This window comes from Galeopterus variegatus, unplaced genomic scaffold (assembly GCF_000696425.1).
Source record: "Galeopterus variegatus unplaced genomic scaffold, G_variegatus-3.0.2 Scaffold522, whole genome shotgun sequence".
Classification (NCBI taxonomy): domain Eukaryota; kingdom Metazoa; phylum Chordata; class Mammalia; order Dermoptera; family Cynocephalidae; genus Galeopterus; species Galeopterus variegatus.
Genome location: NW_007726633.1, coordinates 5099 through 24308, shown reverse-complemented (window position 1 = coordinate 24308; position 19210 = coordinate 5099). Strand labels below are relative to the sequence as shown.

Sequence of the window (19210 nt, the reverse complement as noted above, 5' to 3'; positions counted from 1 at the left end):
CATGGTAATTCTCAGGACATTTGACCCTTGCTATGACCTTGACCCAAACTGCTACTTCTTTTTCTACAGCCTAGCATGGAAAATCAACCATAGGAAATTGATCTGATAAACCAAGTCCTGGCAAGATATTAATAATTGGTAAAGGAGTTATACACAGCTGTATTATAGACAGGGCACATGGCAAAGTGATGTTGAACCCAAAGTGCTGCTGCTATCGTGGTGGAATTTAGGCAACAGAATAGGCAGGAGACGAGGTGGGTATTGCTGGGCATCTCAGCATCTGTCCAATCAACCCACCCTCTGCATCTCTGACTCAGCCTGAGGAGCTTCATGGTACCCAAGAGGGAGAGGTCTGTCCTTCAATCCTAGTTGAAACTAGAGCCACAGAGAGCAGAATGAGCCTGTGTGGAAGCCACAGCAAAGAAGTAAGGAGCAAGACACTCCTAGATCCCCCATCCTGCTCTGCAGCCCAACCTCTCTTGCTGGCTTCCCAGAGTCCCCTCCACTGCCTTAGCTCTAGAGAATCATGGCAGCCTGGTTATTAGGGCTGGAAGACCATCTAATGCTGAGACTCCTGACCAGGGAGCCAGCAAACCCCCTTCTCTTGGTAGAAGGGGCATTGCTTTGCTCACATTCTCTAATAGGCTTTTGGCCCCAAAGAAATTCATTAGCTAACAGAATCAGTTCCTCTCCTATGTCTCAGCTGGAGAGACTGACGTCAGAAAGGAAAAGGCCCCAGAACACATGTCAAATCAAAGCAGAGCCTAGAACTCTAACCTCTTGCTTTTGGCCAAGGCTCTTCCCACCCCGATTTACTGTGCCAGACTAAGAGCGAAGCCCCAAGGGGGGCAAATGTGGACAGGCTTAGCCCTGGGCCAGGGTCCCCCATCTCCCCATACCCCTGGACAAGAATCTGGTGCACTGGGGTTACGGGAGGCATTGGACTTCTCATCACCACACCCTGTGTTGGCAATGACAGAAAGGGGTCCTCACTGAGCACTGGGCAGAGAAGGAGGGAGACAGGCAGGAGGTTAGAGGACCTTGGCCCGAGCTGAACACACAGTCCTGGGTCAAAGTTTGCATGCTTTGCGTGAGAAGTTCTTTGGCTAGGAATCCCTAGCAATCAATACCAGGAATGCAGGGGCAGGGGGCAGTGGGGAAGGGAGATGGCTCTGGTCTGGAGGGATGGAGGCAGTTGAGGGTGTGGACTAGCACAGTCATCCAGATTCAAGCCTTCAGTCAGCACTGCTGAGGGCTGTGTGGCAGGGGCACAGGGAGACAAGCAAGACCCCTGACAAACCCTCGTGGTGGAGACAGGAATGCACCCAAGCAGAGCTTCTGCTGAGTCTGGAGATGCTACCAGAGCTGAGGGAAGGCTGGGGGAGGGGGAAGGGTGTTACAGGGACTCTGAAAAGTGGAGAACTGGAGAAGGGTAATGGCATGCGAGGAGTACAGGAAGGGCATTCCTGGTATGGGGAGCGGGCTAACATGGACAGAAGCATGGTGGAGGGAGGTCAGGGTGAAGCAGTTTGGGAAGAGCAGGGTTGGGTGGATGTGGAGGACTGGGACCTGTCTCCCAATGTGTCCTCACCCCACCCAGCCACCCTCTACCCCACCTGAGATCTGAGCCCTGAGCACCTTCCCCTCCTCTCCCGCCCATCCCCAGAGAGCCAGAGAGATTTAGTTTGCAGGATCCAGGGCTCAGATGGAGCAGTCCCTGGCTCCCTGGCTCTCGGCTGCTGTAGTTACTGCTGTGATGATACTTTCCTGGGACAGTCTTGGCCTGAGTCTGTTGTCCTAGCATGATTAGTAAAAGTGCCCTCTTTCACTCTCAAAAGATCCTAGCTTGGATAATAGGTTGTACGGTCACCCCAATGATAGCAGACATCTGAGGGTTTTATGGGCCCAGCATCCATTCTTCCTTCTTCTGGCAATACCTTCTCCATTGGGGAACACCCCACCCCGACCCTCAATCATTAGTTTTGATGGAACTGACCCCACCCCAGGCCAGGCCAATGAGAACCCTACAGGGGTTTTGATGAAATCACTGGAAAAGAGAGGTTCTCCTTCTGCCAGGGGTGGCTCTGCCGGTTAGAAAAAATGTCTGGAGCTGCCACTGGCCACTCTCTAAGAAAGCCTTTGGAATGATACCAAAAGCAGTACTGGATGATGAGGGAAGGGAGAGAAGGAAAGAGTAGATGGCATTAAGCACCTAGATCCAGTTATTCCTGAAGCCAGTGAAGTTCACCCATAGAACTTCCCTGTGATATGAACCAATATCACCACCACCTGCCACGTCTCCTCTTTTCCCCGTTTTCGTTTTTCTTCACCTCTGCCTCTCTCCGTTCTTCCTCCTTCTCCTTCTCCCCCCTGTTCCTCCTCTTCTAGTATGAGTTGGGTTTTGGGGACTTGCAATTGCAAGAATTATAACCCAAAGCTGTCAGCCAGAGAGGGTTACCCAGCAGAGCTCTTTGAGTGATTAAACCTCAGCTCTTGATGCAAGCCCTGGGTTGGACAGAGTCCAGAGAAGTTACTCTCATCCACCAGCTTCCCACTGGTCTGTCCCTCTGCCAAAATGGCCACCATCAGAACCACTTTGGGAGGCTAATTGTGCCTCTAGAAGACCCCATCGGTGTCGGGTTGTTGGCTGGCGAGTACCTGAGAGAGACCTGCTGCATGCGGCAGGGCTGATCAGAGGAGTCTGTGCAGCGCCTCCCACACTCCCGCAGGCTGGGGGCAAGCTCCCACTGTGTTGGCTGGAGGCTCCTCGTCTGGGGAATGCCCTGGGAAGCAAGTGGCCATCGCCCGGTTCCTGCAGCCCCATTCGCTCTCCGCCTCTCTCACCCCTCAGGAAGAGACGCCAGCCTTTCCCCAAGTTCAGAATGGGCAAAGTTGAAGTTTTCTGGGGGAAGTTTCTGGGGAAGCTCAGGGGAAAACAATCCTTGCAGTGGCCCCCAAGGCCCTTCCAGAGCTGGTTCCCCTTACTTCTCTGATTTCCTCCCTAGTATTCTCCCTCCTCCAGCTTGCTCCTCTCCAGGCTTAAAGTCCTCCCTGATGTTCTTAAGATGCTCCAGGAAAGTCCCTGCCTGTATCTGTCAGGGTCAGTTCCTGCAAGAAACAGAGTCAAACTGGGCCCCTCAAACTGGGTCATTGAAGAGAGTTTCATAAAGGGACCATTTGCAAAGGTGTCAGCAAGGTTTAGGGAAACAAATAAGGGATAATGCAGCACCTCAAGGAGTAGCAAATGGAACCAAAAGGGTATCTGTGGAGAGGCCAAAAGAGAGGAGCTGTGGTTTTGCCAGCACTCAAAGTCCCTGCAGGGAGAGAGCCCGAATACTCCGACCTCACCGTCATGCCCTCTGTCCTGCTGGCGCCTTCCGTGGACTGAACTTAACAGGAAGCCAGAGAGCAAAGGGCCCATTGATGCAGCCCACACGAGGCAGTCCTCCAGGACTGTGGGTGGAGAAGTGTGAAAGGTGGGTCTGGAGAGGCAAGCGGAAGACATCCAGCACTCTGCCTCAGGGCCTTTGAGCTTGCTCTTCTCTCCACCAGTAAACCTGCTCTCCCAAAATCCTCGTGTCTCACTTCTCTTGAATGTCACCTTCTCAATAACCTTCCTTGGCCATCCTATCTAAAAACTGCCTCCCTGGCTCATAGTCTCTATCCCTCTCTCTACTTGATTTTTATTTGTCGCACTCAAAAACTCAAACATACTATGTGGTTCACTTGTTTGTGTTCCACATGGTCTGTATCCCTCTACTAGAATGTAAGCTCCAGCACAGCAGGGACTTTTGTCTGTTTTGATCGACACTTCATCAGAATACCTGGTACATAGTGGATGTTAAATAAATATTTGTTAAATGAATGAACGAAGCATGTCAAACCCTCAAACAGGAAAATACACCAGATTTGAAATGGTAGAGGCCTGGTATGAGATTCTGGGTCTTGGTAAGCAGAGCAGCAGATCCAAGATGGCCAGCTTAGTGATGACCCCAGCCCAGATGCTTTCTTCAGCCCCTGCTAGATGGGCCTTAGTCATTTCGCTGCTGGGAGACAGGTGATCAGGCACAATTTTGCCTTAGGAATCTCATCTCAGTCTGGCCTAGCTTAGCATCCTGCCTTGTGCCAGCTTTATCCCATCTGGGGCCAGCATGTGGGCTAGGCCTTACTGCCAACCACATGGCCATGATCACTAAAAGTCCCCAACCTCTTCTAATGTCAAATCCTCCTGCTTCCTCCTAACAGGAGGGCTTCTCCCTCCACACTCCAGAACCACCATGGTAATCAGTGGGTGGCAGGCTCTGCAGCTGCTCTCGGCCTAGGGTGGGACAAGAGACCTCCCACGTTTTGATGGGGAGGGAAGGGCTATGAAGACCCAGATCCTTGGACACCACCCAGAGAAGGCTGGGGAGAGGTGGCCCAGAGGTTCTGGACTAACCCTAGGTAGATGAAGGGAGATTTCCTTTCTCCTTTTTCTCTTCTTCCTTCAATAGCATTAAATACGATTAGCTTAAATCCACTTATCATAATTTGACTAATTTGCCTCAGGTCAGCAGTTTTCTTGATTGTTTGGGAAATGTTTGCCAAGCCAATAAATTGTGAAGATAGGCTTGCAAGATAATGCTTGATCTACAGGAGGGCATGTTCAGCATGATGAGAGGAACACTGTTTCTAAGTTACAGATGCCCCTTTACATATAAACACAGAGGTTTGCTGATAATGAGCATTCTTGTCCTCTCATCAGAATAGAGCCTCTGAGGACCCTGCTGTGTCAGCCAAGTGCTCCTAGACGTGCTCCCCACATTCTCTGCCAAGGAGGTGATCCCATTCAGATCCACAGATGCGTAGCCTGGCTGTCCTACTAGCCAGTACCAGCCATTCAGCCAACTTAGGAAGCCTTTTCCAACTGCTCCACCACTTGTAAACCCAAGAGCCATTCCCTCCACCTTTGACTTTTCCTCCTTCCCAACACTCGCACCCCGGTTTTGTCCAGGTATCCTCCGTCTTCCTTTCTGGAACTGTGTGCTTTTGGGGAAGCTGACCCCAGGCCCAGCCTCAGGAAGTGGGTCTTGGCTGGTCTGAACCAGTCATTGTGGTCCCAGTTGTCTCTCTGGTAATTGGATTAAATGTGAATCTATGACATGATTCTGGCCAGTGATATGCAGAAGAAATCTGCCAGGACAGCTTTTGGGAGAGGGTTCCTTGCTCTTAAAAGGGACACACAGTGAGAGATGTATTCCTGTCCCTCTGGCTCTTGTCATGTCTGGATGATGTGATGGCCAGAACTACAGCAGCCAGCTTGGAAGGGAGCCAGCTGGGGGCAAAGCAGAGATTCCAAAGATGGCAGTGCAGAACTGCAGAAAAAATGAGTTTCCTATTCAGGATCCTGGCAATAAACAGAGGACCCATTCAAACTCGGTCACTAAGGAGAGTTTAATAAGGGGACTATTTGCAAAGGTGTGGGGAGATTATAGAGAAACCGACACAGGGTAGTGTAGTACCGTAAGACTAGTAACAGAGGGGAAGCCTTGCTACCGTAGTCTGAAGGAGCAAGGGGAAAGAGCCATTTCCAGAACCCGGAGAGAGAGACTATAAGGACAGGAGAGCTGCCTGGCCGGCGTCTTCTCAGGAAGAAAAACCCCAATCTCATTCTCCTCCTACCCTCCCATCTATGCCAGTGCCTTCCACTGGCCAAAGGCAACAAGAAGTCAGAGGGCGGGAGCCCACTGACAGTCTGCAGAGGTCAGGCTCACGGTGCACAGAGCCATGCAGAGTGATCTGGAGGAAAAGGATTTTCAGTACCACCTGGGCCTGCAATTATCTTATTTATCTGTTTGCCTGCTTATTGTCGGTCTCCTCCATGAAGGCAGGGCCTGTCTTATTCACTGCTCTAAGTTTCCTCCTAGAACAGTGGCTGGCAGCATAATTTATGTTCAAAGATTATGGCTGAATACCCACTATGTGACAGACACTGTACTAAAAATTGAACGAACAAGAACATAATGTACCTCAAGTTGTTCACAGGCTAGAGAGGGAGAACAAAACCAGAGCAAAATGGCCCATCGTCTTAGCACCACGAAAGAACTATGCCCAAAGAAGGAGAATCTGAGTCAGAGTAAGGCATCAGGATGGCGGTAAACAAGGTGGGTCTGGAGCCCAGTTTTGGAGGATTTGCTTTAATTGAGAGATGAAGATGCTTTGTCGTTAATGCATTACAGTGTAATCATGCGTCATTAATGCATGGGTTAGAGTAAGCATCTCTAACCCAGAGCAATGCATTTCCTTGAGGGTGTTTGTTGGATGGGGAAGAAGTGGTCGGGAGGAGAGTTGGGTGTTGCATGCAGAGGGAACAGCATGTGTGAATACACAGAGGCAGAAAACTAGAGGAATTTTAAGATGCTCCCTCAGGCTGGTGGGAAAGATGCATGAGAGGGAGGAAAGGAGTGAGAAATGAGGTGAGAAGTGAGTCTTGACTAGCTCACAAGCAGAGCTAAGGAGCGTGAACTTTGTTCTGAATGCCTGAAGAAATTACTAAGGGATTCTGCTTAGGGATATGACACGCTCAGATTCGCAATTTCACCAAGTATGGCAGTGTGGAGCACGGATTGGAGGGGGGGGCAGGCAGGGAATGTACAGCTGTGTTGTCCAATACAGGAGCTCCTAGCCACATGTGGCTACTTAAATTTAAAATTAAGTAGAATTAAAAATTCAGTATCTCAGTTGCACTAGCCACATTTCAGGCTCATGGCTACCCTCTTGGGCAGCACAGATACAGAATATTTCCATCTTCATAGAAAGCTCTATTGGACAACACTGGCTTAGAGGCAGAGAGGCCGAGTAGGAGTTTCCTGCAAAAGTGCAGGTGGGAAGCAGTGCTGAGAGCCTGCTCCAGGGCAGTGGCCACAGTCACAGAGAGAAGGGGTCAGACTCAAGAGGTGTTTAGATGGTAGAATCTTGAGAATTTGGTGGGAGGTGAATGAGGGGGAGGCTTCCAGGATTCCCAGGTTTCTGGCTGTATGACGACCCAAAGGGAAGGCAGAAAGGCATTTGGGCAGAAAAGTGACATGGTGTATTTGGGCATGTTTGAGGATGTAGTGGCAGGGGCCCTCTGGGTAGACACATGAAGCCGCTGATTGGGTGTTGCTGTAGATTGAATGTTCCGCCAAACTCACTGAAGCTTGAATTGTGTCCCCCAAGTTTTATGTATTAGAAACTTGGCCCCCACTGTGACTGTTGAGAGGGCGAGAAATACTATTATGGTAATTAAAAGATGGGGTCTTGAAGAGGTGATTAGATTGTAGGACCATGCGGCAGTGAATGGATTAATAACGGTGGTCAGGCGCATGGTTCTGAGGGCCTTAAAAGGAGAGCACGTGAGAGTCTCTCTCTCTCTGCTCTGCCATTTTCTGCCACGTGAGACCCCTGCGTTGCTGTAAAACCACCACCAAAGAAGACCCTCACCAGATGTGTTCTCTGGACTTTGGACTTCCCAGCCTCAGAAAGTGTAAGCACTAAATTTCATTTTCTTACAATTACCCAGTTCCGGGTATTTTGTTATAAGCAACAGAAATAGACTAATACAGATGTCCAGGTCTGAAGTTCTAGGTCCACATCTGGTAGATGGTGAGAACCCTCTCCTCCAGCTTTAATTATTCATCTATGCATCCCCCAGCACCTGTCTTCACAAAGGTCTTTGCCCTCAAGGGACCCACAGTCTGGGTCAGGGTTTGGATCAGGTGGCAGGCCAGCAGAGTGACCTGTTTTTTTGAGTGACCCAAGGGTGCCCTCATCCTCACCTTGGCCTCAGCCACACCCTGAATCTTCCCAGCTCCTCCTCTTTGGATAGTGAATCCTGAATGTGCCTTCTCTCATCACAGCCTCTTGATTTTGCCCTCTCCTCTGCCCCATGCCCACTGAGCTGCTCTTTCCCTACTTTCTGGCTCTGGGAAAATTACCATCTCCAGGCCTCCGTTTCACCAACTGTGAAATGAGACTAGTAATAGTACCACCTCATAGGGTTGTTGTGAAGCTAAAACTGAGACAGCCCATGTGAACCACGCAGCACAGAGCTTGGGGGATAGTAGATGCTCAATAAATTTTCACTGTAACTATTGTTACTTGCAATTTCCATAAAACCAGTGCAGGAAATGCCCCAACAAGAGTCTCACCAAGCTCTTGTGCAGGTTAGAACCCTTACTTGTGACACTATTTGATTCAACAAATTTTTTTTCTGAGCGTGGGCTGTGTGCAAGTACCTGTGCCAGAGACTAGAGTTATAAAAAAAAGCAAAGGTTTCCTCGACCTTCAAGGAGCTCACAGTGCAGAGCGGAGAGAGTGTGCTGGGTGCTGCTGAGGAGGGCGTATGGGGACTATGGGAACTCAGAGGAGAGGCTCAGAGCCAGCCAGCTGTGCAGCATATGAAATGACGAGCAGGCGTTGGCCAGGGAATGCAGGGTGGGGAGCAGGTTTCAAGCAAAGGGATCAGCATATGGAGAAAGACAACGGAAGTGGGGGCAATGGGGCCATGGTGGCCAGCAGAGGCAGAGAGGTAAGCAAGAGCTGCTGCTGAAGCCTTTGGGTGCTAAACAGAGAAGTTTGGTTTTTATCCTGAGACCAATGGGAAACACTGAAGGATTTTAAAAAGGAAAGTTGTCAACGCACCCTCCAGAGTGACTTATATGAAAAAGACTGAAAATACCTGGTGGTGGAGAGGATGAAAAGCAGCTGGAATCCTCATACAAAGCTGGCGGGACCATAAACTGTCCACTACTTTGGAAAATTGTTTGGTAAAATCTACTAAAGCTGAGCATTCACCCATCCTATGACCTAGCGATTACAGTCCTGGGGCCACACACAGCAGACACACGTTCCAACCACATGTGCGAGAATGCTCACAGCAGCAGGGCTCATCGCAGCCCAATACGTAAAACAACCCACATGTCAATCAGCAGTTGAATGGACGAACAAGGTGTCGAGTATTCATATCATAATGGGATGCCATACGGCAATGAGAACGAACCACAACTGCACCCGACATGTGGATGAGTCTCATAAAAAAGAATGTTAAGAGGCAAATGCAATGGTCCACACTGTCCACTAAATTGTACATTTAAAAATGATTAAAATGATCGATTTTATGTTATTTGTATTTTACCATGACAAAGAAGTGAAAAGAAACCCATAGAACTGTATACACAAAGAATTAATTTAAACTATGGTCTCTAGTTAATAATAACGTATCAACATTCATTCATCGATTGTAACAAACGCTGCACACTCATGCAAGACGTTAACAATAGGGGAGACTTGATGGAGGGAGGTATACCCGAGCTCTTTTCACTCAAATTTTCTACATACCTAAAACTTCTCTAAAAAATAAAATCTATTAATTTTTTAAAAAATTCTATGCCTCCCCCAAAAGAGTACACATGGAATGATTTCATTTATATAAAAAACAAAAACACGCAAAATTAATCCACGCCATTAGAAGGTGGGGTCGTGGTTACCCTGGGGGAGGGGACAGACGGGGGTTTCTAGGACGCAGCTGACATTCTGTCTCTTGGTCCAAGAGCCTATAACACGGCCTTGTTAAGACTGTAAAAATTCATTGAGTTGTACATGATATATGCACTTTTCTGTATTGTATCTCATAATTTAGTTTTAAAGTTTTTAAATAGCCTCTGATAGAGAAGAATTCCAAGTAATTTATGTAGATGCTCCATCCTCAAGGAGAGGGAGCATAACTCCCCACTCCCTAGGTGTGGGTTGTGCAAAGTGACTTCCTTTCAAAGGGTACAGTATGGGAAGTGAGGGAAAGGAGTAATTTTACAGTAGTGACAAACACTACTGCAGCCAGGTGATCAAGGTCAATATTACAGCAGTCATTAGTCATGTTGATAGCATGTGTCCTTGATACAATGTAATGAAAATGGCACTTTACCTCTGAGGTCTTCCTACCAATAACCCATGACGCCAGGCTTACCATGAGAAAAACATCAGACAAATTCCAATAGTGGGGCATCCTACAAAATGCCTGAGCAGTCCTCCTGAAAATTGTCAGGGTCATCAAAAACAAGGATAGTCTGAGAAACTGTCACAGCCAAGAGGAGTCCGAAGAGTCAGTTTTCTATAAAACTTAGCCTAACTTCAAACCTTGACCGTTTTCATTGAGTGAGCTGAAACCAGTGGAGATACAGACACGAAACAGCTTTCCTTTCCTCTCTTCCACCGTCTTCAACATGCTCTGTCCATCCTCACCCCTTGACATCTCCACAGGCTTATCCCATGGTTTTCCCATTTTCAGGAATAAAAAGCCTAGTCCAGTCTAAATCAAAATTTGCTTCTAACATCCAGTGGAAGGCTTGTACCTATCTTCCTCTTAGGCCTGACCAAGACCTGGGTGGATCTTAAAGACTCCTTTAGTACAGTGAACACCCACGTATATTCACCTCGGTTCACAGAAAGCTGACATTTCTTTTTTTTTTTTTTTTTTCCTTTTTGTCTTTTTTCGTGTCCGGCAACGGATCGCAACCCTCAGTGTCGCGCCCGCACCGGACCGGGACCGGCAACAGGACCGCAACCCTCGGTGTTGCCCCCACACCCTGCTCAGCCAGTGAGCGGGAACCGGTCTGTACGTGGGATCCGAACCCTGGGCGGGAGCGCCACCGCGCTTCCCAAGCGGCGCACTGTAGCAGTGTGCCACCGGGCCGGCCCCAGAAAGCTGACATTTCTCGTATCTACTTTCCCTTGATAGGTATATAGATCGATAGATAGATACATAGACAGATAACATACATTTTTAACGGAACCATTTGAAAGGAGGTTGCAGGCATCAGGGCTCTTCACTTCTAAATTAGACAGCATTAATCTCCTAACAAGGGTATATACTACCACATAAACATACCGTGCTTCTATGGTACTATGTTCAAACCTAAGAAAATTAACATTCTTTCCAGAATATCATCTAACTTCCAGTCCATGTTCATAGGTCCTCAACTGTCCCAAAAATGTCTTCCGTAGCTTGAAAAAGCTTTTTTTTTGTCAAATCCAGTATCCAATCAAGGTTCACATACCACATTTGGTTGTTGTTTCTTTAGCCTCTTTGCTCTAGAACAGGCCCTTTTTAAATAACATTGACCATTTTCAAGAGTCCAAGCCAGTTGCCGTGAGGAACAGACCACAGCATGGATCTTCTTCATTCTCTTTTTAATTTCTTACCATCTCTTACACAGGAGGGAGGTGGGCAAGGAGGCCTGTCTTTAGAATGGAAGATTCTCATCATCTTTTGTTTTCAACTGGGGACTTGAGCTGAAATTCAGAGGTGGTTGCAACATGACCTTCCTGTCTGGTTTTGCAGGTTGCTGGAGGGGTACTACAGAGAGTCCCTCTGGAGAGGAGCAGTGACCTGATGGGCCCCTGACTGTCCCGGATGACGCATAACTTTCACGCCAGCACACCGCCCTGCCCTTGAGACAAATAGGTCCTCCTACCCTGAACCCTGAAAGGAGCTGGACATTCATCCCCATGGACCCAGCACCCCTTCTGGCCTGTCTTCAAAGAGCTGTCCCTGGCCTCTGGGCAGTAGGTGGGGCTGAGGAATCATGGCCCAAAGCCAGGGGTTGATCCTTTTAACTTTGTTCAGTGATCCAACTTTGATATCAGGTGACCAGAAGAGCCAGGCCAATCTGATAGGGGGTGGTATTTATAGAAGGTCCCCTCATCCGGAACCAGAAGCTCTGGACCAGCCCTTACAACCCTGCTGATATCAAGCATCTGCCTCTACAGGTACCTTTTGTGGGTCCATTTTCCAGTCCCTGGGATCCCCCACTATATATCCTGATAACTAGTGCAGATGGAGGGATGGAGGGACCCTGGGCTAGGTATAAGACACCTGAATTCTAGTCCTTGCTACCAAGCTCTGACTCTCAGTTTCTCCATTTGTAAATGAGCAACTTGGACTAGGCCATCTCTAAGGACTCTTGGAGCAGAGAATTGGGGAGTGGTACCCCAGCATGAGGGCAGCCCTGGCCCTGACTGCAGCCCAACCTCAGCCTCCAAGATGGAGAGGGGATGGAGACTCATCCTTGGAAGAGGTGTCCTTCTGAGTGTTGATAGAGTGTCCTGGGGGAGGAGGCACCACAAGCCATTTGCATCAGCCCTGGGAACTTGGCTTCCTCAGTGTTGCTGGGTAGAGGGAGCTCCATGTTCCCTGGATGTGTGTCAGCAGGAAGCCAGCACTGATAGGGACTATTTGGCACAATGCCCCACATCCATGCTGTGCTGGGGGCTGACGGGGTGCTGTCCTCGGCTCCCTGTTTTGAAATGGTCACTTGCCTCCACTTCAACCTCAGAATTGGAAACCGAGGTGACAGGTGGAAGGGAGAGCTAGGGCTGGGAGATCAGAACCCTCAAGTTGGGAATCTTGAGGCTCCTTTCCAGCCTTCAGATTCTGTGATGCCCTAAGAGTGAGCCTGGGGCACAGGACCCATGCTGGATGCATCTTAGTCTCTCTGGTGTCCAGCTGGGAGCCAAGCACAGAACATGGATCAGTGGTTATTGAATGAATTAGTAAATGAATGAATGAATAGCTCCACCTCAACCCTCAGCCTGGCTCCTCCTTTTTCCCTTGTAGTTGGTACAGATGGCATTGTCCCAGTCTGTTCCCTTCTCAGCCACGGAGCTTCTCCTGGCTTCCTCCATCCTCTGCCTGGTATTCTGGGTGGTCAGGGCCTCAAGACCTCCGGTCCCCAAAGGCCTGAAGAGTCCACCAGGGCCATGGGGCTGGCCCCTGATTGGACACATGCTGTCCTTGGGGAAGCACCCATACCTGGCGCTGTCGAGGATGAGCCAGCAGTATGGGGACGTGCTGCAGATCCGCATTGGCTCCACGCCCGTGGTGGTACTAAGTGGCCTGGACACCATCCGGCAGGCCCTGGTGAAGCAGGGGAATGATTTCAAGGGCCGGCCTGACCTCTACAGCTCCAACTTCGTCACTGATGGCTATAGCTTGTCTTTCAGCCCAGACTCTGGACCAGTCTGGGCTGCTCGCCGGCGCCTAGCCCAAGACGCCCTAAAGAGTTTCTCCACTTCATCCAACCCGGCTTCCTCGTCCTCCTGCTACCTGGAGGATCACGTGACCAAGGAGGCTGAAGCCCTCATCAGCAAGTTCCAGGAGCTGATGGCAGGGGCTGGGTGCTTTGACCCCTACAACGAGGTGGTTGGGTCGGTGGCCAACGTCATTGGTGCCATGTGTTTCGGGCAGCACTTCCCACAGCATAGTGAGGAGATGCTCAGCCTTCTGGAGAACACCCATGAGTTTGTAGAGACTGCCTCCTCCGGGAACCCCGTGGACTTCTTGCCCATCCTTCGCTACCTGCCCAGCCCCACCCTGCAGAGGTTCAAGGCCTTCAACCAGAAGTTCCTGTGGTTCCTGCAGAAAACAGTCCGGGAGCACTATCAGGACTTTGACAGGGTGAGCCCGGGTGCAGGTGGTAAGGGGCACCCTGCAGGGCCTGGGAATGGTCCCTCTTACCCAGCTCCAAGGTGGCCACACAGCTGATGTGCTGCCAAGGCCTAGGAAGGCTCTGGGAAAACTCAGACCAGCTGTGTGACCTGAAGCCAATCTCTCCTGTTCTCTGGGCCTCAGTTTCTGTATCCTTACGGCCTCCATCCCAGGGCCACTCCAAGCCCTGGAGAGAGAAGACCTGTGAATGGGGCCCTGGCAGAACCCTACCACGTGGGGGGCCATTATGAGTGAGATGGCTGTTGTTCTGCAGGAACCCGACCCCCATCAGAGACTAATCCCCAGCTCAGGTGTCACTTTGTTTCCCTGTGTTCACACCAACCTCTTCCTCCTTTGAAATTGGACCCCTGGGGCTACTGGGAGGAAGAGTCAATGGGGTATGAAATGACACTTTAAGCCCTGCCCAGGCTGCGACTAGCTGCTGTGAGCTCCAGCACGCTGCCTGGAGGGCAGGGGAGGTGCCCAGCCCCTAGAGATGGGCCAGGTAGGATGGAGCAAGGTCCAGCCTTTGGACCCTAAGCTTGTGCCCCCTCAGAACAGTGTCCAGGACATCACGGGCGCCCTGTTCAAGCACAGCGAGAAAGGCACCACAGTTAACGGTGAACACATCCCCCCGGAGAAGATCGTCAACCTTGTCAACGACCTCTTTGGAGCTGGTAGGAACCAGGCCCCTGCTCCTCCATCTCTGGGAGCCTGCCACTCACCCCAGCCCTGCCCAACCCCCGACCCCATACAATCACCCTCCAACCACACATCAGATGGTACAGGACACAGAAACCCTGCCTGGGATCAGGGTTTGAGCTTGGGCTGTGCCACCAACTCCCAATGGAAACTCAACCAAGTCCCTCACCTCCTCTAGGCCTCAGTTTCCCCATCTGAACAATAAAGCAGTCTCTGACCTACAAGTCTAGCTGCTAATTATGAAACCAATATCTGCCACCAACTCCCAATGGAAACTCAACCAAGTCCCTCACCTCCTCTAGGCCTCAGTTTCCCATCTGAACAATAAAGCAGTCTCTGACCTACAAGTCTAGCTGCTAATTATGAAACCAATATCTCTAATTTATGTTGTGGACACGCAGCCCTGCCCTTAGGAAACTCACGGGCTGGGGTCAAAGAAAGATGATGCTTAGTACACACATGGTGGGTACTTGGTAAGTGTTGGTTTCCTTGTCGCTGTCTTTTTTCCTCCCTCACCTCACCCTGTGCTGCCCAGGGTTTGATACGGTCACAACAGCCATCTCCTGGAGCCTTATGTATCTTGTGACTAAGCCTGGGATACAGAGGAAGATCCAGAAGGAGCTGGGTATGTGGTGCCCCCCAACTCTCACCCAGGAGAAGCATCAGCACCCAGGTCATTTGTTCAGTCTTCACATACCTGGTGGCTACTATCTATGTGCAAGCCCTTGGCAGGCAGTGGTGCCCACTCTTGCCCAGAAGATGCTGGGGATTAATGGGGTCTCAGACATGTGAACAGACAGACTCTCACATAGAGTGACATGTGGTATAATAGGGGACACAGTTGTCATGAAGCAGTCAGGGCAGCCCCTAGGCTCTGCTTTCCTCTCTGTTCTACAGACACAGTGGTCGGCAGGACACGGCAGCCCCGGCTCTCTGACAGACCCCAGCTGCCCTATCTGGAGGCCTTCATCCTGGAGACCTTCCGACACTCCTCCTTCCTCCCCTTCACCATCCCCCACAGGTGAGGCCTGCCTCTTCTGCACTCGCACCGCTGAGGTCCTTACCATGCTTCCTCCTCCCAGCTTCTCAGCCCCGGCCCTGGCTCAGACCTTAGCAACTCCTTCCTGACCATGACACCCGGTTCCTCACAGACCCTTGGCCTCTAGTCTGCCCCTTACCCAGTCCAAACATGATCCAACTACCCAGCTCTAGGAGAAAATCACACTCCTGACCTCGGCTCTCATTTGCCTCTGCTCCTAGTTCCTCCAGTACCCTCTGCTCCAGCCAGGTAGGCTTCACCGTGCCTCCAGTTTTGCTTATGCAGGACCTTCTGCCAGGAACGTCTTCCACACCCCTCTCTGACTACCAGAATCCCTCCCTTGCTCAAAGTCAATCCTACCCCAACTTCTCCAGGTAGGCTTCACCGTGCCTCCAGTTTTGCTTATGCAGGACCTTCTGCCAGGAACGTCTTCTACACCCCTCTCTGACTACCAGAATCCCACCCTTGCTCAAAGTCAATCCTACCCCAACTTCTCCTCCCCTAGAAGCCTTTTTGGACTCATCCAACTGACACGGTTTCATTCTCAGCTGTCTTATAGTACTTACAGCATTGGTCTTGATTACGACCCTTTTTTCTTTTCTCTTTCTTTCTTTTTTTTTTTGCAGCTGGCCAGTATGGGGTTCTGAACCCTTGATCTTGGTGTTATCACACCGATGACCTGAAATTTTAACATGAGAATTAGTGAACATTTACTTCTGCCCAAATGCTGGTCTAGTTATTCCTGGAGTACAAAGCTTAACTCCCTATCCAGCCGAGAAACTCAGGGCTGGCCCAGATGGCCAGCTTCTTGGCTCTAGAAAATGGCCAAGTGCACAGTTGGGCATGAAGGGAGGTTCAGTAAACCGTGGTTGAAGCTGAAGAGCAGGAGCTGAGGAAGGGAGGATAACTGCAGCTCTCCCCTGCTCCTCACGCTCCCTCCCAGTGCAGGGTCTGGAGACTGTGGTGGGCAGGCTATTGGGGTGGGGTGGAGGTAGGAGCAAGACACCCCCTAGCTTTCCAGCCCCTGAGCCTGACAGAGCCTTCTTCCCTCCTCAGCACAACAAGAGACACAACACTGAATGGCTTCTACATCCCCAAGGGACGCTGTGTCTTCATAAACCAGTGGCAGGTCAACCATGACCAGTGAGTACACATCCCTCATGGAAAAACGTGTGCTAGTTCAGCAGTCAGGATGGCGGTTTGCCCCCACTAGGAACTGATTATATAGGATGAAAGAATGGGACCTCGACTGCTATACAGTCTGCTCTAAGTGATAACATTTAGGTCTGTGTTTCTCAAGCTTCAGTGCACATAAGAATCCTCCAGGAAGTTTGTGACAGATTGTGGTGCCCCGTCCCCCTTTTGGTACATAAGGTGGGGTACCTCGGGCGATTCTGGTGTGAATGGCTCAGGGACCCCTCTTTGGAAAACCCCACTTTATAGGTAGGGGGCCATATAACTTACTGTCCAAACTGGGACACTTTGGGTATGAAGTGCTATCNCAGGTAGGCTTCACCGTGCCTCCAGTTTTGCTTATGCAGGACCTTCTGCCAGGAACGTCTTCCACACCCCTCTCTGACTACCAGAATCCCTCCCTTGCTCAAAGTCAATCCTACCCCAACTTCTCCTCCCCTAGAAGCCTTTTTGGACTCATCCAACTGACACGGTTTCATTCTCAGCTGTCTTATAGTACTTACAGCATTGGTCTTGATTACGACCCTTTTTTCTTTTCTCTTTCTTTCTTTTTTTTTTTGCAGCTGGCCAGTATGGGGTTCTGAACCCTTGATCTTGGTGTTATCACACCGATGACCTGAAATTTTAACATGAGAATTAGTGAACATTTACTTCTGCCCAAATGCTGGTCTAGTTATTCCTGGAGTACAAAGCTTAACTCCCTATCCAGCCGAGAAACTCAGGGCTGGCCCAGATGGCCAGCTTCTTGGCTCTAGAAAATGGCCAAGTGCACAGTTGGGCATGAAGGGAGGTTCAGTAAACCGTGGTTGAAGCTGAAGAGCAGGAGCTGAGGAAGGGAGGATAACTGCAGCTCTCCCCTGCTCCTCACGCTCCCTCCCAGTGCAGGGTCTGGAGACTGTGGTGGGCAGGCTATTGGGGTGGGGTGGAGGTAGGAGCAAGACACCCCCTAGCTTTCCAGCCCCTGAGCCTGACAGAGCCTTCTTCCCTCCTCAGCACAACAAGAGACACAACACTGAATGGCTTCTACATCCCCAAGGGACGCTGTGTCTTCATAAACCAGTGGCAGGTCAACCATGACCAGTGAGTACACATCCCTCATGGAAAAACGTGTGCTAGTTCAGCAGTCAGGATGGCGGTTTGCCCCCACTAGGAACTGATTATATAGGATGAAAGAATGGGACCTCGACTGCTATACAGTCTGCTCTAAGTGATAACATTTAGGTCTGTGTTTCTCAAGCTTCAGTGCACATAAGAATCCTCCAGGAAGTTTGTGACAGATTGTGGTGCCCCGTCCCCCTTTTGGTACATAAGGTGGGGTACCTCGGGCGATTCTGGTGTGAATGGCTCAGGGACCCCTCTTTGGAAAACCCCACTTTATAGGTAGGGGGCCATATAACTTACTGTCCAAACTGGGACACTTTGGGTATGAAGTGCTATCGATATTTGTCCTACTACTAATTACTCCAAAACAATAAGTGTAGAGCGAGACATCCTGTTGATTGCCCTTGCTATAGGCATATTTTGAGTAGGATGAAGATAAACATATTTTCCTTTGTTTAACTTTTTTAAAGCATTATTTCTTTAAAATAACAAATTAGTATTAAAAAGCACTATCTTCAAGGCTGATCATTTTAAAGAGATCTTTGTAGAATAAATAAGCTTCAAAGTTCAGTTCGCTCCCTTTCCCACTGACCTTTCATTGCTCTCAGTCTGTTCTGACACTTGTGTTCTCAATGGGAGTCTGCTCAGAAGTCTCCCCTTGGCCCTTCCTCCCAGGGCCTCCCCAGCGCAGGGATTACATCTCCTTTGTTCCTCCTGCAGGGAGCTGTGGGGGGACCCGTTTGAGTTCCGGCCAGAGCGGTTCCTCACCACCGAGGGTACTGCCATCAACAAGGACTTGAGCGAGAAGGTGTTGCTGTTTGGCTTGGGCAAGCGCCGGTGCATTGGGGAGGTCCTGGCCAGGTGGGAGGTCTTCCTCTTCCTGGCCATCCTGCTGCAGCAGCTGGAGTTCAGCGTGCCACCTGGTGTGGAAGTGGACCTGACCCCCATCTACGGACTGACCATGAAGCACCCCCGCTGCAAGCACTTCCAGGCCCAGCGACGCTTCTCTGCAAAGTGAAGAGAGCAGGGGCGGGGGGTCACCAGGGAGCCTCAGCCCTTGTTAGTTGCCTTTTTTCAAAATAACAGCTTTATTGAGATATAATTCTTATAACCATATAATTTGCCTCCTTAAAGTGTACAATCCGGTAGCTTTTAGCATATTCAGAATGTTCTACAATTTTAGAACATTCTCATCACCCCACCCCCCAAAAAACCCCTGTACTCATCAGCAGTAACTCCCCATCTCCCCCTAACCTGCCTCCCCTGCCCCACCAGCCCTAGACAACTACTAATCTACTTTCTGTCTCTATAGATTTGCCTGCGCAGCACATGTCGTATAAACAGAATTATACAGTAAATCGTCCTTTGTGGCTCACTTCTTTTACTCAGCATAAAGTTTTCTTTAAAAACAACAACAAAAAAGATGACCAGTAAGGAGATCTTAACCCTTGACTTGGTGTTGTCAGCACCACACTCTCCCAAGGTAGCTAACCAGCCACCCCTATATAGGGATCTGACCAACACCACACGCTCCCGAGTGAGCCACGGAACAGCCCTAAGCATAAAGTGTTCAAGGTCCGTCCATGTTGTAGCATGTGCTAGTAAGCCCCTGTTTTTCAAGTCCTGAGACCACGTGTGGGTTTGTTTCCTTGCAGTCATTGATGAGAACCTCT

At 50.0% G+C, this 19210-nt stretch overlaps 1 protein-coding gene across 1 annotated transcript; it reads left to right on the top strand.

Annotated features, from left to right (window-relative positions):
* The first annotated feature begins 11735 nt into the window (after positions 1-11735).
* On the top strand, positions 11736-18628 carry LOC103588056 (cytochrome P450 1A2). Its single transcript, XM_008569637.1, has 7 exons — positions 11736-11784; positions 12632-13471; positions 14058-14178; positions 14739-14828; positions 15101-15224; positions 16299-16385; positions 18258-18628. Exons 2-7 carry the CDS (start codon positions 12641-12643, stop codon positions 18553-18555), a joined length of 1551 nt encoding a protein of 516 aa, XP_008567859.1. The 5' UTR covers positions 11736-11784; positions 12632-12640; the 3' UTR covers positions 18556-18628.
* The last annotated feature ends 582 nt before the right edge of the window (positions 18629-19210 follow it).